At 51.7% G+C, this 23,091-nt stretch overlaps 2 protein-coding genes across 6 annotated transcripts in view; both read left to right on the top strand.

Annotated features, from left to right (window-relative positions):
* gabrp (gamma-aminobutyric acid type A receptor subunit pi) overlaps nt 1-6,501 on the top strand; it is an 11,684-nt gene extending 5,183 nt beyond the window's left edge. For all 5 annotated transcript variants that reach the window (XM_061235584.1, XM_061235583.1, XM_061235586.1 and 2 more), the window contains 5 exons: nt 2,405-2,487; nt 2,793-2,930; nt 4,352-4,504; nt 4,903-5,096; nt 5,754-6,501. In XM_061235584.1, the coding sequence (XP_061091568.1) occupies nt 2,405-2,487; nt 2,793-2,930; nt 4,352-4,504; nt 4,903-5,096; nt 5,754-6,068 (883 nt within the window). In that variant the 3' untranslated portion in view covers nt 6,069-6,501. The remainder of the gene's footprint in view (nt 1-2,404; nt 2,488-2,792; nt 2,931-4,351; nt 4,505-4,902; nt 5,097-5,753) is intronic.
* Nucleotides 6,502-7,650: 1,149 nt separating this feature from the next.
* Nucleotides 7,651-21,521, top strand: hmmr (hyaluronan-mediated motility receptor (RHAMM)). The gene is made up of 20 exons (XM_061235651.1): nt 7,651-7,855; nt 8,173-8,268; nt 8,412-8,488; nt 8,594-8,671; nt 9,077-9,265; nt 9,475-9,561; nt 9,694-9,805; nt 9,901-9,966; nt 10,734-10,807; nt 11,049-11,119; nt 11,620-12,134; nt 13,364-13,512; nt 13,620-13,825; nt 13,906-14,022; nt 14,289-14,447; nt 16,547-16,789; nt 16,899-16,974; nt 19,446-19,622; nt 19,972-20,122; nt 21,073-21,521. The coding sequence occupies exons 1-20, from the start codon at nt 7,810-7,812 to the stop codon at nt 21,090-21,092; spliced, it is 2,709 nt and encodes a 902-aa protein (XP_061091635.1). The 5' UTR covers nt 7,651-7,809; the 3' UTR covers nt 21,093-21,521.
* Nucleotides 21,522-23,091: the final 1,570 nt, after the last annotated feature.

Here is a 23,091-nt window from a genome sequence, read left to right as displayed (position 1 = left end):
CTACACACTCCATTACAGTATCTACACACTCCATTACAGTATCTACACACTCCATTACGATATCTACACACTCCATTACGGTATCTACACACTCCATTACAGTATCTACACACTCCATTACAGTATCTACACACTACATTACGGTATCTACACACTCCATTACAGTATCTACACACTCCATTACGATATCTACACACTCCATTACAGTATCTACACACTCCATTACAGTATCTACACACTCCATTACGATATCTACACACTCCATTACAGTATCTACACACTCCATTATGGTATCTACACACTCCATTACGGTATCTACACACTCCATTACGGTATCTACACACTCCATTACAGTATCTACACACTCCATTACGGTATCTACACACTCCATTACGATATCTACACACTCCATTACGGTATCTACACACTCCATTACAGTATCTACACACTCCATTACGATATCTACACACTCCATTACGGTATCTACACACTCCATTACGATATCTACACACTCCATTACAGTATCTACACACTCCATTACGATATCTACACATTCCATTACATTATCTACACATTCCATTACGGTATCTACACACTCCATTACAGTATCTACACACTCCATTACAGTATCTACACACTCCATTACGATATCTACACACTCCATTACGGTATCTACACATTCCATTACAGTATCTACACACTCCATTACAGTATCTACACACTCCATTACAGTATCTACACACTCCATTACAGTATCTACACACTCCATTACGATATCTACACACTCCATTACGGTATCTACACACTCCATTACGGTATCTACACACTCCATTACGGTATCTACACACTCCATTACGGTATCTACACACTCCATTACGATATCTACACATTCCATTACGGTATCTACACACTCCATTACGGTATCTACACACTCCATTACGGTATCTACACACTCCATTACGGTATCTACACACTCCATTACGGTATCTACACACTCCATTACAGTATCTACACACTCCATTACGATATCTACACACTCCATTACGGTATCTACACACTCCATTACGGTATCTACACACTCCATTACGGTATCTACACACTCCATTACGGTATCTACACACTCCATTACAGTATCTACACACTCCATTACGATATCTACACACTCCATTACGGTATCTACACACTCCATTACGGTATCTACACTCTCCATTACGATATCTACACACTCCATTACGGTATCTACACACTCCATTACAGTATCTACACACTCCATTACAGTATCTACACACTCCATTACAATATCTACACACTCCATTACGGTATCTACACACTCCATTACGGTATCTACACACTCCATTACGGTATCTACACACTCCATTACAGTATCTACACACTCCATTACGATATCTACACACTCCATTACGGTATCTACACACTCCATTACGGTATCTACACATTCCATTACGGTATCTACACTCTGGTGCGGTATCTACACACAGGATTTGAGGAGTGACCAGACCTGCATCAAAAAGAGTGTGTAATTGTTTCGTGCTGAAATACTTTTCTGTGCTCGATTGATCTCACTTTCTGTGACTGAGACAATCAATTGAGCACCTGAAGGACCAGACGACTCCAGGCTGACATTGGGCCAGAACAGCGGCAGCTGACAGTAGGCTGACTGTGAGGATCTCTGGGTTTCCAGCTCAAATGTGCTGTTTGTGTGGAGGACAGAGGCCCTGTGTTTTGTGTGGAGTACAGAGGCCCTGTGTACACACAACACCACACAGCATTTCACTCACTGACATACAGTTAGTTATGGCAAAAACAAAGGCATTAGCCTAGCTGTTCCAATACTTTGGAGGGGACTGTATCTCATAGCCAGAATGATCTGCTGACGATAATACTGTTAAGATACATATGAGACTGCATTTTTTCTTAGCTCATTACTATCGCAACTCATTGCAATCTGCAATACTGTGCTACAAAGCTAAGGCTACCAACAACGTAACACTGTGCTACAACACTAATGCTACCAACAATGCAATACTATGCTACAACACTCATGCTACGAACAACGCAATACTGAGCTACAATGCTAATGCTACCAACAAGGCAATACTGTGCTACAACACTAACACTACCAACAACACAATACTGTGCTACAACGCTAATGCTACCAACAGAGCAATACTGAGCTACAAAGCTAATGCTACCAACAGAGCAATACTGAGCTACAAAGCTCAGTATTGCTAACAATAGAATCCGCTTCGGGTGCAGAAGGGGTTTGAGAATGGGGTTATTGGATGCCTATTATGGCCTTAACCCCACATTGCTACAGGCCCTTGCTTAGTATAATCAACTTGTAGTTGCATCAGCAAAGTAACTGTAATGTCTATCCTGCCAGAATCACAGCCACCATCGCCTGTAACATGGACCTGACCAAATACCCAATGGATCGACAGGTGTGCACTCTACAGCTGGAGAGCTGTGAGTACTACATACTACACACTACATGCTACATACTACATACTACATACTGAGCAGACTGAGCACATGGGTGCAGGCTGTGCCACAGCCTGTCCCTACCTGTCATCTAGCTCTTCACAAATATTCTCACTCTTGGTCCATCATACTTTTTGATGAATACTTCATTGGTGGATATTAGATGATTAATGTAATGTAAAAAACATTTATGCTACAGAACAGTGTTCAATTCAATTTTATTGGCTGGGGAAAGCGGGTCAGGGAGAGACTGACCCGTCGTGTGTGTGTGTGTGTGTGTGTGTGTGTAGGGGGGTATAACCTACAGGATGTGGTGTTTTACTGGGCCAGAGGGAATGACTCAGTGAGGGGGCTGGACACACTGAGACTGGCCCAGTACAGTGTGGAGAGCTACTACACCTCTGTGACCCAGGCTGTCTATGAGACAGGTACCTGTACCAAAACACACACCTGAGACAGGTACCTGTACCAAAACACACACCTGAGACAGGTACCTGTACCAAAACACACACCTGAGACAGGTACCTTTACACACACCTGAGACAGGTACCTTTACACACACCTGAGACAGCTACCTTTACACACACCTGAGACAGCTACCTGTACACACACCTGAGACAGGTACCTGTACCAAAACACACATCTGAGACAGCTACCTTTACACACACCTGAGACAGGTACCTTTACACACACCTGAGATAGCTACCTGTACACACACCTGAGACAGGTACCTTTACACACACCTGAGACAGCTACCTGTACCAAAACACACACCTGAGACCGCTACCTGTACCAAAACACACACCTGAGACAGCTACCTGTACACACACCTGAGACAGCTACCTGTACCAAAACACACACCTGAGACAGCTACCTGTACACACACCTGAGACAGCTACCTGTACCAAAACACACACCTGAGACAGCTACCTGTACCAAAACACACACCTGAGACAGCTACCTGTACCAAAACACACACCTGAGACCGCTACCTTTACACACACCTGAGACAGGTACCTGTACACACACCTGAGACCGCTACCTTTACACACACCTGAGACAGGTACCTGTACACACACCTGAGACAGCTACCTTTACACACACCTGAGACAGGTACCTGTACACACACCTGAGACAGGTACCTGTACCAAAACACACACCTGAGACAGGTACCTTTACACACACCTGAGACAGGTACCTTTACACACACCTGAGACAGGTACCTTTACCAAAACACACACCTGAGACAGCTACCTGTACACACACCTGAGACAGCTACCTGTACCAAAACACACACCTGAGACAGCTACCTTTACACACACCTGAGACAGCTACCTGTACCAAAACACACACCTGAGACAGGTACCTTTACACACACCTGAGACAGCTACCTGTACACACACCTGAGACAGCTACCTGTACCAAAACACACACCTGAGACAGCTACCTTTACACACACCTGAGACAGCTACCTTTACACATACCTGAGACAGCTACCTGTACACACACCTGAGACAGGTACCTGTACCAAAACACACATCTGAGACAGCTACCTTTACACACACCTCAGACAGGTACCTGCACCTGAACACATACCTGATACAGATACCTTTACACACATCTGAGACAGGTACCTGTGTAAGGATGCACTGTGTTTGTACTGATGTACACACAAAAATATTTGAATATGTCAACGAACATTAGCTAACGTTAGCTCGCCATCTTGACTGCACGTCGGTAAAACGCCAGTGTTTCTGCCTCCACTTCGAATTCCACACAGTGACCACTGTGTGTGTGTGTGTGTGCGCGCGTGTGTGTGTGTGTGTATGCGCGTGTGTGTGTGTGTAAGGTCTGTACCCAAAGCTGGTGCTACACTTCGCCCTGCGCAGAAACGTGCTGTTCTTCATCCTGGAGACCTACGTTCCGTCCATCCTGCTGGTGGTGCTGTCCTGGGTGTCCTTCTGGATCAGCCAATCATCTGTCCCCGCTCGGACCTGCATCGGTCTGTCAATCACCCTTACAGATAAACTATCAGCCCTGTCAATCACCCTTACCGATAAACTATCAGCCCTGTCAATCACCCTTACCGATAAACTATCAGCCCTGTCAATCACCCTTACCGATAAACTATCAGCCCTGTCAATCACTCACAGATAAATTATCAGCCCTTTCAATCACTCACCGATAAACTATCAGCCCTGTCAATCACCCTTACCAATAAACTACCAGCCCTGTCAATCACCCTTACCGATAAACTACCAGCCCTGTCAATCACCCTTACCGATAAACTATCAGCCCTGTCAATCACCCTTACCAATAAACTATCACCATCACCTCCCTCTCTCATCACCTGTCTCTTTATCTCTATCGCTCTCCTTCCCTCTCCTCTCTCTCCCTCAGGTGTAACCACTGTTCTGACGATGACCACTCTAATGATGGGGGCGCGCACCTCACTGCCCAACGCTAACTGCTTCATTAAGGCCATCGATGTGTACCTGGGGATCTGCTTCTCCTTCGTCTTCGGGGCCCTGCTGGAGTACGCCATCGCACACTTCTGCAGCGTGCAGCACCAAACCATCGCAGACCTGCAGAGAGTGAGTCTGAGCGAGTCAGTCTGTCTGAGAGAGTCAGTCTGAGTGAGTCTGTCTGTCTGAATGAGTCTGTACGAGAGTCTGAGCGAGTGAATCTGTCTGAGAGAGTCTGTATGAGAGAGTCTGTCTGAGAGAGTCTGAGTCAGTATGTATGAGAGAGTCAGTCTGAGTGAGTCTGTCTGTCTGAATGAGTCTGTACGAGAGTCTGAGTGAGTGAGTCTGTATGAGTGAGTCTGTGCGAGAGAGTCTGAGTGAATGAGTCTATCAGAGTGAGTCTCTCTGAGTGTGTCTGTATGAGTGAGTCTCTCTGAGTGAGTCAGTCTCAGTCTGTATGAGTGAGTGAGTCTGTCTGTCTGAGTGAGTTTCTCTGAGTGAGACTATCTGAGTGTGTCTGTCCCTATGAGTCTGAGTGAGTGAGTCTATCTGAGTCTGTATGATTGAGTCTGTCCAACATAAGTTGCATGACCAGGTACTGAAATTGGATTTAAAACCACATTCCAAATTTGATTATTCTGTGGTTTAGACATAAATAAAAAGATCTGAATATCAGATTGATCGGAGAAAAATAGCCTTCGTCCATGTTTGGTTAATTTCCTGTGAAATAGTGAGCGTGTAGCGTGTTTTAGCCCGGCGTGTTTCAGCCCGGCTCTCCTCTCCCAGGACCTGCGGAAGGAGGAGGCCGAGGGGAACGGTGCCAGGCCGGCGCTTAGCTCCACCCACTCCAGTCAGCTGATGCCTTTAGACCACGCCCAGCAGGAGGAAGGGGGCCAATCGGCGGATGGCGAAGGCGGGGCCGTGGGCGGGGCGCAGGGGAAGGGGCGGGGCCTGGGCTCGGTTAGAGAGGCTTTGCGTAAGGCTGCAGCAGCATTCAGCGTGCAGAACCCCCACAACATCGACCGGCACGCCAGAACCATCTTCCCCCTCTCCTTCCTCATCATCAACATCCTCTACTGGCTGTACTACCTCTTCCTCTGAGAATCACTCCATCAATCCGTCCTCCATCCCTCTATCTCACTATCACTCCATCACTCCATCCCTCTATCCCTCTACCTCACTATCACTCCATCTCTCCATCCCTTTACCCCTCTATCCCTCCATCTCTCCATCCCTCTCTCACTATCACTCCATCTCTCCATCACCCTATCACTCCTTCACAAAAACACAGATGTACATAATAACATGGTTATTGATGTAGCAGTGCTGGTTTGGACTATACCTGATATAATGGCCTTCATATTGTGTAGACTTTAATACATCACCTGTGTACAGTTATATTACTCAATATTTGACATTCTCATTTTCTATGGTCTTGTTGAATATAAATAATGAAAAATCATATATTTGTCTGTACTCAATTTGCCTGTGCTTGTTTGTCATTATGTTACATTAAATATTGTTATGGGTATAATCTGAGTTGTCATTTCCTACATAAAACAGTTCATTTGGTTCACCATTTTAATATCTAACCCAATAACCTGCCCATTATCAGAAAATCCCACTGCCTGGCAGTAGCACATGGAGATTTACCGAAGGGTTAAAACATCCCATGTTCTGTCTCAAAAGCTGTCTGCCTAACCAGATTACAAGCGGTCACCGGAACACTGCAGAATATTTCAGTTGGTAAATTTGTTGTGATTTGTTGCAGTCTTGTTTGTCTCTTCCTTATCAAATGTCTGAGACCACTAGTGAAAATGTTTCCATTTTGCATTCTTTTAAAATTTAATAGACATTTTTTCATTTCAAATTATATTATCAGCATTACAATTTGAGTGAAAAATTCAATCTGTGAAAAATGTACACAAATTTAGGATTTTTTTGATGTCACTGAATGCTTGGCTTTTATCGTCTTCAGGTGTCCTAATAAATATTCAGTGGGGTTGAGGTCAGGTGATTGTGGATTGTGCAGCACTTGTTGCTCTTCTTTGTTCTTCAAGTGGTTCTTGCGAAGCTTTTCAAGTAACTTTAAAGGTACAATAGGTAATCATGGACATGTAACGGTCAAGACAGGAATAGCTCCAACTAACACCTTCAAACCACAACACTGTTTATCCCTCCCCCATCTCTGTGAATGTGCTGATGTTGAAACACCATTGACTGTGGCAATTAGAACCAATTTTAAACCAATGAGCTTGAATTATTGTAGTTATACAATGTTTTGGTACAGAGTGCCGGCCTGCCAACTGCATGAAAACCCGAATTTAAGGACTATGAACACATGCAGAGAGTGAGCCAACGTACCATTGAGCCTTTTTCAATGATACGAAGGGATTTACAATGGTCTTGTAACAATGTTTTAACACAATTTAACACAAATCTTACCTATTGTACCTTTAAGAGACAGTAACCCATAAAACACCTTTGTGACAATAGCGGAAAAAGAGAGTACTTCCTAAGTACGCTGTAGTACCTACTGATCAGTACACTGTACTGACTAGTACACTGGGGTGGGATCAAGCCACTGTCACTGCTGATTGGCCAGAAGAGCTGCAGTCCAACGATACGAGGACACACCCGCTTCCGCCGGTGCTCATGCTGGCCTCTGATTGGATGTAACGTGAAATTTAAAATTTCAGCGGTTCGCCTCCACTCCTGTTGTTGTGAAGTTATTTTTCGTTTTTTTCTTTGTGGTTGCAGCAGATACAGCTAGCAGCTATTGCTAGCCAATACTTTCGCAAAGTAACCGTTTTTAACCCAGGATTATTTGAAAGTATCCGCAATGTCTTTTCCTAGAGCTCCACTTAAACGATTTAATGAGTCCGTTGGTAAGTTGTGTTAGGCTATGTATTAGCTAACTGGAACCCGAAGAAGATCGGAAGATGGCTAACGTTAGCGAGCAAACATAACTTATAAAATGTGCTGATATCTGAACGGTAACGTTAGGCCAACGAGCTAACATTAATCCTCATAAATTAATATCGCCGATTGGCGAACGAGCTAAGTGGTTAAAAGCGACAGTGACTTGTGTTAGACAGCTAGCTAGCTTTAGCAGCAATTAAGTTGGCAAATCATTTGATATCAAGTTAATTAAACTTTTTGTGAGCCAAGTTAGCTCTAGCTAATATGGTTTATTTCCCTTCAGGTTGCGCTCCTCCGCCCGGCGCATACGAAGTGAAAGCCAGCGATGTAAAAGGTGCTGCCTCCTTCCACAAAGCTGAGCGTTTCAAGCCGCAGAAAGGTGAGTTGCCTATGCGGTGGTGTCATTTCGCTCGTCGGAGTGAGCTGACCATAATGCAGGTAGCATGGATGAGTGTCGCCGTATTGAGTATCACGGGAGTTCGTTGTTGATTCGTTTTCCTCGATCTTATTTGTTACGGTCAGCAACAACTGGTCAACCCTCAGCTGCAAAAGATGTCCCAGCTTCGCCTGTACGCCGGACAATGTCTGTGGACGGCCTGGTGAGTCGTTTCAAGCCGCTAGCTGCAACCACGCTTGGGGTCGTCTGTAATATGTAGCTATAAGAGCTATTTCAGGATACGTTCTACCTGTCATTTCCTCTCCAGGTGGAGCCGTCCAGCTTGAAAAAGGACAAAACCGCAGTTTCAATGCAGCAGAAGCAGCAGAGGTTACTGGAGAAAGAGGTAACTTAGCTACCTGCCCCTATCTGATTTAGCATTTAGCTAACGTTAGGTATTATTATTTATTTATTATTTTTTTGTTCTTTTCTGCTGAATCAGGATGTAGCACGTTCATAAAAGTAACGATACTTAGCAAAGTAAACAGTCATATTCTGTTCTTAGTTTAAAATGGGAAAAGTGTTCTAAATGACATTGCTGCGCTGAATGGCCTGTTCTTGCCATTATGCTATGCAATGTTCAATTTGGATACAACGTTTTGCGGTGATGCGTAATTCGGCACAACAGCAACATAATCTGGCTGCCGGTTAAGAAACCTTGATCTGAGTGATTTTCATACGATATGCAGCCGAACGGGATGTTCCGGGGACGCAGAGGTGGTCTGTCATGTCTGTCGCCCTCCCCTTGCAGATCCGGGCCCTGCTGCAGCAGCGGGCCGAGCAGGACCGCAGGGTCCAGGCCCTGCTGGAGGAGCAGCAGAGGCTGGAGGGGAGGCTGCTATCGGCCGTGCGCGAGAAGACCGGCCTCTCCGCCGGCGTGGCCTCCCTGGAGAGAGAGCTGGGAGACCTGCGCAAGGCCAACGAGCTCCTCAAGACCAAGGTGTGTGCGTGTGTCTCTGCGTGCGACGCGCGCGTGTGTCTCTGCGTGCGCCTGTGTCTCTGCGCACGCGTCTGTAATGAACCTGCTTTCGTTATTGTCTGTTTGCATTCTGACGGTTTCTTCATTTGGATTGGCAGCCCCCACTGCCTGTTTAATGTATCAGTGCTGATGTCATGTGGGAAAACCGGGAATGTTTCCCTTCCCCACAGTTTTCCACGGATGTTTCAAAGAAGAGGATGAACTCCCTGTCCCTGGAGCTGATCGAGGCCAAGAATAAACTGGACTCAAAAGACAAGGTGAGGCGCAGGGTTCATTTAGTCTCATCGGCCTGTAGCTCAGGTAGGTGGTATACTGCAGTCATGCCAGTGAGCTGTTCCCATGGTAACTGTGTGTGTGTGTGTGTGTGTGTGTGTGTGTGTGTGTGGCAGGAGCTGAGTTTTCTGCGCATCAGTACGGAGGGGCAGGTGAAGGTGCTGCAGACGGACCTGCAGGCCCAGAGGAGCACAGTGCAGGCCCTGAGGGAGAGGAACCAGGACCTGGGTGAGAGGGAGAGGGACTGCTCGCTGACCTTTCACCTTTGGAGCGCTGCTGCTCACTGACCTTTCGCCTGCTAACCCTATTCGACCTTTTCCCAGAGGACCTTCACCAGGAAATGAAGACGCAGAATGAAGAGCTGGAGTCTGAAGTGGACAAACTGCACGGTGTGTGAGTGTGAGGCACCTGGAGTGTGTGTGAGTGTGAGGCACCTGGAGTGTGTGTGAGTGTGAGGCACCTGGAGAGTGTGTGAGTGTGTGAGTGTGTGAGTGTGTGAGTGTGTGAGTGTGTGAGTGTGTGAGTGTGTGAGTGTGTGAGTGAGTGTGTGAGTGAGAGAGTGTGTGAGTGAGAGAGTGTGTGAGTGAGAGAGTGTGTGAGTGAGAGAGTGTGTGAGTGAGAGAGTGTGTGAGTGAGAGAGTGTGTGAGTGAGAGAGTGTGTGTGAGTGAGAGAGTGTGTGTGAGTGAGAGAGTGTGTGTGAGTGAGAGAGTGTGTGTGAGTGAGAGAGAGTGTGTGAGTGAGAGAGAGTGTGTGAGTGAGAGAGAGTGTGTGAGTGAGAGAGAGTGTGTGAGTGAGAGAGTGTGTGAGTGAGAGAGTGTGTGAGTGAGAGAGTGTGTGAGTGAGAGAGTGTGTGAGTGAGAGAGTGTGTGAGTGAGAGAGTGTGTGAGTGAGAGAGTGTGTGAGTGAGAGAGTGTGTGAGTGAGAGAGTGTGTGAGTGAGAGAGTGTGTGAGTGAGAGAGTGTGTGAGTGAGAGAGTGTGTGAGTGAGAGAGTGTGTGAGTGAGAGAGTGTGTGAGTGAGAGAGTGAGAGAGTGAGTGAGTGAGTGAGTGAGTGAGTGAGTGAGTGAGTGAGAGAGTGAGAGTGAGAGTGAGAGTGAGAGTGAGAGTGAGAGTGAGAGTGAGAGTGTTTTAATTCCTGTTTCTCCTGCCCCTGCAGTGGTGATCCACAGCCTGAGGGAAGAGATCAAGGTGCTGCAGGGATACTTGGACACGGCCAACGACCAGATCCAGGTACCCTCCCCGTCTGGAGCACTGGAGTCGAAATGTCCTTTCCCAGGCTGGGGAACTTTGGCCAAATCGCTTGAGTAAATGTGCAGATAATGAGTGTTTTGTGGGGTGTAAGTGTAAGGAACGTCGCCTCCATTAAGGCCGCAGTTGAAGGGCACTGTATTAATGCATGTGGCTCTGAATAAGAGCGTGTAGTAAATGACTGTAATGTAATGGAGTGTTGTCCTTTCCCCCTCCTTTCCAGGACCTGCGCTTGAAACTGCGGGAGAAGGAGCAGATGGACGTCCGTGTGTCTGAGTCTGCAGTTCAGCAAGGGTGAGGCTCCACACGCACACGCACACGCACACTCTCACCCCCCCCTCCGGATTGTAATGTGATCAATGAGGGCGTGCAGGTGTGTAACAGCACCTGTGTGAGGGCGTGCAGGTATGTAACAGCACCTGTGTGAGGGCGTGCAGGTGTGTAACGGCACCTGTGTGAGGGCGTGCAGGTGTGTAACGGCACCTGTGTGAGGGCGTGCAGGTGTGTAACGGCACCTGTGTGAGGGCGTGCAGGTGTGTAACGGCACCTGTGTGAGGGCGTACAGGTGTGTAACGGCACCTGTGTGAGGGCGTGCAGGTGTGTAACGGCACCTGTGTGAGGGCGTGCAGGTGTGTAACGGCACCTGTGTGAGGGCGTGCAGGTGTGTAACGGCACCTGTGTGAGGGCGTGCAGGTGTGTAACGGCACCTGTGTGGAGGTGTGTAATGGCACCTGTGTGAGGGCGTGCAGGTGTGTAACGGCACCTGTGTTTGGGTCCCATGCTGTTCTTTATAGGGAGCTGCAGAAACAGCTTGAGCAGTGTACCCTGCAACTGCAGGATTCCCAGAATGCACTGGGGCAGAAGGAGCAGGAGCTGCTGGAATCCCAGAATGCCCTGGGGCAGAAGGAGCAGGAGCTGCTGGAATCCCAGAATGCCCTGGGGCAGAAGGAGCAGGAGCTGCTGGAATCCCAGAATGCACTGGGGCAGAAGGAGCAGGAGCTGCTGGAATCCCAGAATGCCCTGGGGCAGAAGGAGCAGGTGCTGCTGGAATCCCAGAATGCACTGGGGCAGAAGGTGGAGAACCTAGAGCAGTGTACCCAGGATCTCCGGCAGTCCCAGAATGCACTGGTGGAAATGGAAAAGCAGCTGGAGCGGAGCACTGAAGACCTCCAGAAATCCCAAGGTGCCCTGGGGCAGCAGGAGCAGGAGATGGGCAGGCTGCGGGAGGTGCTGAGGAGGACAGAGGAGGAGCTGGACCAGCGAGTGGCTTTGCTCGGGGAGCGGTGTCTGCTCCTGGAGGAGGAGAGAGGTGAGAACCAGCCCGTTGAGTTCACTCTACTCAACATGGCCCCCACACAACACCCTGTACACTCATCTACTCAACATGGCCCCCACACAACACCCTGTACACTCATCTACTCAACATGGCCCCCACACAACACCCTGTACACTCATCTACTCAACATGGCCCCCACACAACACCCTGTACACTCATCTACTCAACATGGCCCCCACACAACACCCTGTACACATCTACTCAACATGGCCCCCACACAACACCCTGTACACATCTACTCAACATGGCCCCCACACAACACCCTGTACACTCATCTACTCAACATGGCCCCCACACAACACCCTGTACACTCATCTACTCAACATGGCCCCCACACAACACCCTGTACACCCATCTACTCAACATGGCCCCCACACAACACCCTGTACACATCTACTCAACATGGCCCCCACACAATACACAACACCCTGTACACTCATCTACTCAACATGGCCCCCACACAACACCCTGTACACATCTACTCAACATGGCCCCCACACAACACCCTGTACACTCTACTCAACATGGCCCCCACACAACACCCTGTACACATCTACTCAACATGGCCCCCACACAACACCCTGTACACTCATCTACTCAACGTGTGGCTAAGGTTCATGACTGGGACCCAGAAGATTGGTGGCTCTGGTGTCACCAAAATAAGTTCAGTGCAGCTGTTGGGCACTTGAGCAAGGCCCATAGCCCCATATTGCTCCAGGGAGATTGGCCCCTGCATAGTCTAATCAACTCAAAATCACTTTGGATAAAAGCGTCAGATGAATAACTGTAAAGTAATACGGATGGCTGACCCAGGAGGAGGGGTTTGCACTGGGACAGGTGATTGGTTGTTGGGTGGTTGATTGACGGGTGTTTTCCCTGCAGGGCGGACCCAGGAGGAGGGGTTGGCACTGGGACAGGTGATTGGTTGTTGGGTGGCTGATTGACGGGTGTTTTCCCTGCAGGGCGGACCCAGGAGGAGGGGTTAGCACTGGGACAGGTGATTGGTTGTTGGGTGGTTGATTGACGGGTGTTTTCCCTGCAGGGCGGACCTAGGAGGAGGGGTTAGCACTGGGACAGGTGATTGGTTGTTGGGTGGTTGATTGACGGGTGTTTTCCCTGCAGGGCGGACCCAGGAGGAGGGGTTAGCACTGGGACAGGTGATTGGTTGTTGGGTGGTTGATTGACGGGTGTTTTCCCTGCAGGGCGGACCCAGGAGGAGGGGTTAAAGCGGGTACAGGAGCTGCAGGCGGAGGTGAGCTCTCTGGAGGAGAGGAGGAGGGGGCAGCAGGAGAAATACGAGCAGCTGCAGCAGGAGTGCACTCAGCAGGCCGAGCTCCTCACGCAGGAGAGGGTGAGTGAACACCCTCATCCACCAATCAGGGGAGAGCCGCCCTGACTTCCACCAATCAGGGGAGAGCCGCCCTCACTTCCACCAATCAGGGTGTGTCTGTCCCGCAGGAGCGGTCGAGCTCTCTGGCCTCCCTCCTGCAGCAGGTAAAGTGTGAGGGAGAGGCGGAGCTTAAGCAGCTGAGGGCGGGCATGGAGGCGGAGCGTGAGCAGCTGGAGGCGGAGCTAGAGGAGGTGCTAGACGAGCTCTCTGCGATGGAGGCGCAGGAGCAGCGGGGAGAGGAGGAGCTGAGAGACCTGCAGGCCCTCCTGCACAGGTGAGGCGCGCGGGTGGGGCCCATTCATCTAAAGCTGTGTGTGCCGTAGAAGGTGCTGATGATCGCTCTTATCCTCACAGCAAGCAGACAGAGATGCAGAGCGGGGAGCAGCGCCACCTGCAGGCCGTGGGGAGATTACAGGAGGAGCACTGCACCTCCCTCAGGAAGATCGGAGAGCTCTGCACAGAGCTGGAGAGGTGAGTGTGAGTGTCTGAGAGAGCGGTCAGTCGTTAGGTGAGTGAGTGTGAGTCAGTGGTCAGTCGTGTGTGTGTGTGTGTGTGTGCGTGTGCGTGTGAGGTGAGTGAGTGTGAGTCAGTGGTCAGTCGTGTGTGTGCGCGTGTGCGTGTGAGGTGAGTGAGTGTGAGTCAGTGGTCAGTCGTGAGGTGAGTGTGAGTGAGTCAGTGGTCAGTCGTGAGGTGAGTAAAAGTGTGAAATTACATTTGGAGGGCGTGTCCTCCCACAGCACTAAAAACACTTTGGGGGCGGAGCTTGACCGGGCGGAGTCACACAGAAGGGAGCTGGAGGAGGAGCTGAGGAAGATGAAGGAGCAGCAGGAGGAAGAGCAGCGCCGGTGGAGCGATGTCCAGCAGTCCCAGGACAAGGCCAACGAGGAGTTTGCCAGGTCAGGGGACCCTGTGTGTGGAGAGCGTTTGGGCGGGTCAGGGGACCCTGTGTGTGGAGAGCGTTTGGGCGGGTCAGGTGACCCTGTGTGTGGAGAGCGTTTGGGCGGGTCAGGGGACCCTGTGTGGAGAGCGTTTGGGCGGGTCAGGGGACCCTGTGTGTGGAGAGCGTTTGGGCGGGTCAGGGGACCCTGTGTGTGGAGAGCGTTTGGGCGGGTCAGGGGACCCTGTGTGGAGAGCGTTTGGGCGGGTCAGGGGACCCTGTGTGGAGAGCGTTTGGGCGGGTCAGGGGACCCTGTGTGTGGAGAGCGTTTGGGCGGGTCAGGGGACCCTGTGTGTGGAGAGCGTTTGGGCGGGTCAGGTGACCCTGTGTGTGGAGAGCGTTTGGGCGGGTCAGGGGACCCTGTGTGGAGAGCGTTTGGGCGGGTCAGGGGACCCTGTGTGGAGAGCGTTTGGGCGGGTCAGGGGACCCTGTGTGTGGAGAGCGTTTGGGCGGGTCAGGGGACCCTGTGTGTGGAGAGCGTTTGGGCGGGTCAGGGGACCCTGTGTGTGGAGAGTGTTTGGGCGGGTCAGGTGACCCTGTGTGTGGAGAGCGTTTGGGCGGGTCAGGGGACCCTGTGTGTGGAGAGCGTTTGGGCGGGTCAGGGGACCCTGTGTGTGGAGAGCGTTTGGGCGGGTCAGGGGACCCTGTGTGTGGAGAGCGTTTGGGCGGGTCAGGGGACCCTGTGTGTGGAGAGCGTTTGGGCGGGTCAGGGGACCCTGTGTGTGGAGAGCGTTTGGGCGGGTCAGGGGACCCTGTGTGTGGAGAGCGTTTGGGCGGGTCAGGTGACCCTGTGTGTGGAGAGCGTTTGGGCGGGTCAGGGGACCCTGTGTGTGGAGAGCGTTTGGGCGGGTCAGGGGACCCTGTGTGTGGAGAGCGTTTGGGCGGGTCAGGGGACCCTGTGTGTGGAGAGCGTTTGGGCGGGTCAGGGGACCCTGTGTGTGGAGAGCGTTTGGGCGGGTCAGGGGACCCTGTGTGTGGAGAGCGTTTGGGCGGGTCAGGTGACCCTGTGTGTGGAGAGCGTTTGGGCGGGTCAGGTGACCCTGTGTGTGGAGAGCGTTTGGGCGGGTCAGGGGACCCTGTGTGTGGAGAGCGTTTGGGCGGGTCAGGGGACCCTGTGTGTGGAGAGCGTTTGGGCGGGTCAGGGGACCCTGTGTGTGGAGAGCGTTTGGGCGGGTCAGGGGACCCTGTGTGTGGAGAGCGTTTGGGCGGGTCAGGTGACCCTGTGTGTGGAGAGCGTTTGGGCGGGTCAGGGGACCCTGTGTGTGGAGAGCGTTTGGGCGGGTCAACCTCTTACGGGAGTGAATGTGACAGTGCTGTTTTAACCCCTTCAGTCCAGTCACTGTGTGTGTAATGCACAGGCATGGCAGTATTTGGTGTCTTAGAGCAGGGGTCTCCAATCTTATCCAGAAAGGGCCGGTGTGTGTGCAGGTTGTTGTTTTAGCACAGGACTAAGACAGCTGATTCTACTCATCTAGGTCTTGATTAAAGACCACGATTAGTTCATTAGTATAATCAGGTGTGTTACTGCTGGGTTAAAACAAAAACCTGCACCCACGCCGGCCCTTTTAGGATAAGATTGGAGACCCCTGTCTTAGAGTAACATTCATTTTTAAGTGTGTTTGTAAACATTGCTGCCCCCCAGTGGCTGTTTCTGGGACTGCAGTGAGGAATGGGTTCTGCAGCCTTAGGGCTGCGTCAGCAAATCTGGCCCTCCAATCCAAATCCAGCCCTGGATTTTTTTTTTTTTCCTCTTTGGTAATTCACTGAACAATTAGTGCTTCTGATTGGGGCAGACTGTCTCCACACCTGACTCCCAGGTAAAGGGAGGGTGGAAAACCGTTCTCTGCCCTGGAGGACCAGGATTTGATGATCCCTGTTTAAGGTGCTTGAGGCCCAGAAGTTTGGTGTAGCCACAATAATATCGGCACCGCTGTGGCCCTTGAGCAAGGCCCTTAACCCTGCCTTGCACCAGGAGGGATTGCCCCCTGCTTAGTCTAATCAACTGTTAGTTGCTCTGGAGAAAAGTGTCAGCTGAATAGCGGTAATGTGCGTCTGCAGGCGGCTGCTGGAGCTGCAGACCCGGCTGGCTCAGGAGGAGGTGGGGCGGCGGGGCGCAGAGCAGGAGGTGCGGCGGCTGCAGGAGGAGGCGCAGAGGAGCACAGAGCAGGAGGCGCAGGCTGCAGAGACCAGGCTGCTGGCCCAGGTGGAGCAGCTCGAGCAGGAGGTGCTGGAGCTCCAGAGGCGCATGGCGGAGGACCGAGGGGAGGCGCAGAGGAGGCTTGAGGAGGTGTTGCAGAAAAGGTGAGCATTGAGCGCAATACAGGGTGTGTTGCACTGATGCACTCTGGGTAGTGTAGTCCTTAAGGTTGGTGTGTGATCAGAATACTCATCATGATTTCGGTTTACCCAGCATTCCTGTGGCGGATGAGATGGCGGTCTGGAGACAGCGTTATGAGGAACTCTACGCCAAGGTCAAACCCTTCCAGGTACGGAGTCCAGGGCGCTCAGTCCTGACGGGCGGGAGAGTGCTCATCCTCGCAGGACTGCAGCTTAGTTACACCGGCCGGTGCGTGGGGTCGCTCAGGACGCATTACACGCGTCTCTGGAGATGCCAGGTGGGCGTTAAATGCCTGTTTAAACGCCTTTCTGTCATCAAATGACATTGTGAGTTAAGAACAAAATGCTTCAGCCCTGAAGCAAATCTGGTCCTCAAGGAGTCTGTTTTCAGCAGTCTGTTCAGCAAGGAATTGTCGGTAAGGCGATGGTATGGGTAAATGTGAGGCGATGGTGTGGGTAAATGTGAGGCGATGGTATGGGTAAATGTGAGGCGATGGTATGGGTAAATGTGAGGCGATGGTATGGGTAAATGTGAGGCGATGGTATGGGTAAATGTGAGGCGATGGTGTGGGTAAATGTGAGGCGATGGTGTGGGTAAATGTGAGGCGATGGTATGGGTAAATGTGAGGCGATGGTATGGGTAAATGTGAGGCGATGGTATGGGTAAATGTGAGGCGATGGTGTGGGTAAATGTGAGGCGATGGTGTGGGTAAATGTGAGGCGATGGTATGGGTAAATGTGAGGCGATGGTATGGGTAAATGTGAGGCGATGGTGTGGGTAAATGTGAGGCGATGGTATGGGTAAATGTGAGGCGATGGTATGGGTAAATGTGAGGCGATGGTGTGGGTAAATGTGAGGCGATGGTGTGGGTAAATGTGAGGCGATGGTATGGGTAAATGTGAGGCGATGGTATGGGTAAATGTGAGGCGATGGTGTGGGTAAATGTGAGGCGATGGTGTGGGTAAATGTGAGGCGATGGTGTGGGTAAATGTGAGGCGATGGTATGGGTAAATGTGAGGCGATGGTATGGGTAAATGTGAGGCGATGGTATGGGTAAATGTGAGGCGATGGTATGGGTAAATGTGAGGCGATGGTGTGGGTAAATGTGAGGCGATGGTGTGGGTAAATGTGAGGCGATGGTATGGGTAAATGTGAGGCGATGGTATGGGTAAATGTGAGGCGATGGTATGGGTAAATGTGAGGCGATGGTGTGGGTAAATGTGAGGCGATGGTGTGGGTAAATGTGAGGCGATGGTGTGGGTAAATGTGAGGCGATGGTATGGGTAAATGTGAGGCGATGGTATGGGTAAATGTGAGGCGATGGTATGGGTAAATGTGAGGCGATGGTGTGGGTAAATGTGAGGCGATGGTATGGGTAAATGTGAGGCGATGGTATGGGTAAATGTGAGGCGATGGTATGGGTAAATGTGAGGCGATGGTATGGGTAAATGTGAGGCGATGGTATGGGTAAATGTGAGGCGATGGTATGGGTAAATGTGAGGCGATGGTATGGGTAAATGTGAGGCGATGGTGTGGGTAAATGTGAGGCGATGGTGTGGGTAAATGTGAGGCGATGGTGTGGGTAAATGTGAGACGATAGTATGGGTAAATGTGAGGCGATAGTATGGGTAAATGTGAGGCGATGGTGTGGGTAAATGTGAGACGATGGTGTGGGTAAATGTGAGGCGATGGTATGGGTAAATGTGAGGCGATGGTGTGGGTAAATGTGAGGCGATGGTGTGGGTAAATGTGAGGCGATGGTATGGGTAAATGTGAGGCGATGGTATGGGTAAATGTGAGGCGATGGTATGGGTAAATGTGAGGCGATGGTATGGGTAAATGTGAGGCGATGGTGTGGGTAAATGTGAGGCGATGGTATGGGTAAATGTGAGGCGATGGTATGGGTAAATGTGAGGCGATGGTATGGGTAAATGTGAGGCGATGGTATGGGTAAATGTGAGGCGATGGTGTGGGTAAATGTGAGGCGATGGTATGGGTAAATGTGAGGCGATGGTATGGGTAAATGTGAGGCGATGGTATGGGTAAATGTGAGGCGATGGTATGGGTAAATGTGAGGCGATGGTATGGGTAAATGTGAGGCGATGGTGTGGGTAAATGTGAGGCGATGGTGTGGGTAAATGTGAGGCGATGGTGTGGGTAAATGTGAGGCGATGGTGTGGGTAAATGTGAGACGATAGTATGGGTAAATGTGAGGCGATGGTATGGGTAAATGTGAGGCGATGGTGTGGGTAAATGTGAGACGATGGTGTGGGTAAATGTGAGGCGATAGTATGGGTAAATGTGAGGCGATGGTGTGGGTAAATGTGAGACGATAGTATGGGTCGGGGGCTGGGTCGGGGGCTGGGTCGGGGGCTGGGTTGGGTCGGGGGCTGGGTTGGGGGCTGGGTCGGGGGCTGGGTTGGGTTGGGGGCTGGGTCGGGGGCTGGGTCGGGGGCTGGGTCGGGGGCTGGGTCGGGGGCTGGGTTGGGGGCTGGGTCGGGGGCTGGGTCGGGGGCTGGGTTCGGGGCTGGGTCGGGGGCTGGGTCGGGGGCTGGGTCGGGGGCTGGGTCGGGGGCTGGGTTCGGGTGAAGGTGAGCGAATCGGCTCTCTGTCCCTCAGGAACAGTTGGACGGCTTCGCGGCGGAGCGGAACGCCCTGCTGAACGAGAATGGCGCCACGCAGGAGGAGCTGAACCGATTGGCTGACGCGTACGCCCGTCTCCTAGGACACCAGAACCAGAAGCAGAAGATCAAACACGTGGTGAAACTGAAGGAGGAGAACTTCAGCCTCAAACAGGCAAGTGCCCTGTCCCTGCCCTGTCCCTGCCCATGTCCGTGAGAGGTTTCTGAGAATGGTTTGAGTACATGTGAATGTGAATAGGGTGGTTTGTGTGGGCGCGGTGGTTTGTGTGGGTGGTTTGTGTGGGTGGTTTGTGAGGGTGGTTTGTGTGGGCGCGGTGGTTTGTGAGGGTGGTTTGTGTGGGCGTGGTGGTTTGTGTGGGTGGTTTGTGTGGGTGGTTTGTGTGGGTGGTTTGTGAGGGTGGTTTGTGTGGGCGCGGTGGTTTGTGTGGGTGGTTTGTGAGGGCGCGGTAGATTGGGGGTGTATTTTAAGGTGCTTTATAACGCCTGTGCCCGGCTGTGCGCAGGACGCGATGAAGCTCAGGGCCCAGGTGGGGAAGCTGAAGAAAGATCTGGATCAGCTGAGCTCAGTCCAAGCCCCCCGCAGATTTGACCCCAGCAAGGCCTTCCAGCCCGACAGCAAGGAGAACCAGCAGCCAGCTACCCCTCTGAGACAAGGTGAGAACACACACACTCTCTCTCACACACACACACACACACACACACACACACACACACACACACACAGAGCCCCTACCCCTCTGAGACAGGGTGAGAACACACACTCTCACACACACACACACACACACACACACACACACACACACACACACACAGCCCCTACCCCTCTGAGACAGGGTGAGAACACACACTCTCTCTCACACACACACACACACTCACACACACACACACACACACTCTCTCACACACACACACACACACACACACACACACACACAGCCCCTACCCCTCTGAGACAGGGTGAGAACACACACTCTCACACTCTCTCACACACACACACACACACACACACGCACACAGCCCCTACCCCTCTGAGGCAGGGTGAACACACACTCTCACACTCTCTCACACACACACACACACACACACACACACACACACACACAGCCCCTACCCCTCTGAGACAGGGTGAGAACACACACTCTCACATTCACACACACACACACACACACACACACACACACACACAGCCCCTACCCCTCTGAGACAGGGTGAGAACACACACACGCACACACACACCCCTACCCCTCTGAGACAGGGTGAGAACACACACCCAGCCCCTACCCCTCTGAGACAGGGTGAGAACACACACTCTCACATTCACACACACACACACACACACACACACATGCACAGCCCCTACCCCTCTGAGGCAGGGTGAACACACACACAAACACACACACACACACCCCTACCCCTCTGAGACAGGGTGAGAACACACACCCAGCCCTTACTCCGCTGAGACAGGGTGAGAACACACACACACACACACACACACCCCTACCCCTCTGAGACAGGGTGAGAACACACACACACACACACACACTCTTGACTGTTGCTGCTTTTGTATATGGATTGCCATGGTAATCGGTGGCCTTCTCTTGCAGGGAATCTGAACGTGGTCTGAGGCCCCCTCTTGCAGATGTTTTATTCTGGATGTGGGTCTGTCCTGTTACACCTGCTTACCTCTTAATCCCAGGTGTGATCCTGTGTCCCCCTCCTCTGGAGGCCTCCGTGCCCGAACCATTTTATCATTTTAATTCCGTCTCACTGCTGAGATTTTCTTTGTGACATTAGGTTACCCCCCTTTTCTCTGTCCATGTGCTGTATAAACCTCAGTCTTGGCCCCATTTCCTGTAAATATTTCCTGTAAGCATGCCCTGTGCTGTCCTGAATGAAAGGCTTTCTGTGAAGTTTTTATAAAGTTTTAAGAGCACACTGCGCTGTATATAACCAGGGCCGTGGTCATTTGTACATTTTTATTCTTGTGAAAGACTAACATTTACCGCAGTTAATGGTACTAAATTTAACAATAAAATACTACATTTAGTGGCAACTGTTGTACCCTTTGAATTTATTCCAACATTAACCTCATTTAGTCCGATTACTATCGGACAGATATTTTGGCTGATGTGAATACTGTGGAGGTGATGCTGAGTCTGCACTTTTCACCTCAAATTCATTGTTTCGTTAGAAATGGGATGGAGAGCCAAGAGAAATTGTAGCACTGCAGACTGCCCTGGAAACGGGGCTCCTCCCCTTTTCACCGCCATCTTGGCTCAGTGGTAAAGTACTGCACTGCACGGTGCCAGACCACGCCCACTCGATGTCAGACCACGCCCACACGGTGTCAGACCACGCCCACACGGTGCCAGACCACGCCCACACGGTGCCAGACCACGCCCACGCGGTGCCAGACCACGCCCACACGGTGGCAGACCACGCCCACACGGTGTCAGACCACGGCCACGCGGTGCCAGACCACGCCCACGCGGTGCCAGACCACGCCCACGCGGTGCCAGACCACGCCCACACGGTGTGAGACCACGCCCACGCGGTGCCAGACCACGCCCACACGGTGTGAGACCACGCCCACACGGTGCCAGACCACGCCCACACGGTGCCAGACCACGCCCACGCGATGCCAGACCACGCGATGCCAGACCACGCCCACGCGGTGTCAGACCACGCCCACGCGATGCCAGACCACGCCCACGCGATGCCAGACCACGCCCACGCGATGCCAGACCACGCCCACGCGGTGCCAGACCACGCCCACGCGGTGCCAGACCACGCCCACGCGGTGCCAGACCACGCCCACGCGGTGCCAGACCACGCCCACGCGGTGCCAGACCACGCCCACGCGGTGCCAGACCACGCCCACGCACTGAGGGGTGTTACGACCGGCATTCAAGCAGTCAACAACAAAACATGGAGACCAGACGAGGAGAATATATTTAAAGAGTTTTATTTGCAATAATGTGTTTCTGTCTGAATGCGCATCAGAGTGAATCAGTTTAGGGGTGAGTGTGAGTGCAAGTGGAGTGTGGAAATCTGAAATGACAAAGGAAGACCAAGTCCTCAAAATACCAACAACCAGCAACCAACAAACCCTGTGAAAGGCCCAGCAGGGAGTGAGAGATCAATCTCCTGAGCATCTGGGCCAAGCCGCTTATCAGACCCTCCACCGGACCCTCCATCGGACCCTCCACCGGACCCTCCACCAGACCCTCCATCAGACCCTCCACCGGACCATCCACCGGACCCTCCATCAGACCCTCCATCAGACCCTCCACCGGACCCTCCATCGGACCCTCCACCAGACCCTCCACCAGACCCTCCACCAGACCCTCCATCAGACCCTCCATCAGACCCTCCATCGGACCCTCCACCAGACCCTCCATCAGACCCTCCATCGGACCCTCCACCGGACCCTCCACCGGACCCCCCATCGGACCCCCCATCGGACCGATCCAGGGGAAGGAGGGATGGCACGCAGCACTGCCACCTGCTGGACGACCGTGACAACCTCCGCTGAGGAGGACCGGGCATGCTGATGAAACACCTCAGAGATCAGCTTCATACAAAACTCTCTCTGGCTTCGTCCAGCAGAAGAGCGGAAAGAA

Source organism: Conger conger, chromosome 3, assembly GCF_963514075.1.
Source record: "Conger conger chromosome 3, fConCon1.1, whole genome shotgun sequence".
NCBI classification, from domain to species: Eukaryota; Metazoa; Chordata; class Actinopteri; order Anguilliformes; family Congridae; genus Conger; species Conger conger.
Note: the sequence above shows the minus strand (reverse complement) of the source record. Positions and strands in the feature narration are given on the sequence as shown.

What these genes read in the sequence shown, in the direction of transcription:
- hmmr (XM_061235651.1), top strand. Translation starts at nt 7,810, where the DNA reads ATGTCTTTTCCTAGAGCTCCACTTAAACGATTTAATGAGTCCGTTG. An exon ending in GCGTTTCAAGCCGCAGAAAG is followed by an intron (nt 8,269 to 8,411) that starts GTGAGTTGCCTA and finishes TGTTACGGTCAG; the next exon opens with CAACAACTGGTCAACCCTCA. An exon ending in AGCTACCCCTCTGAGACAAG is followed by an intron (nt 20,123 to 21,072) that starts GTGAGAACACAC and finishes CTTCTCTTGCAG; the next exon opens with GGAATCTGAACGTGGTCTGA.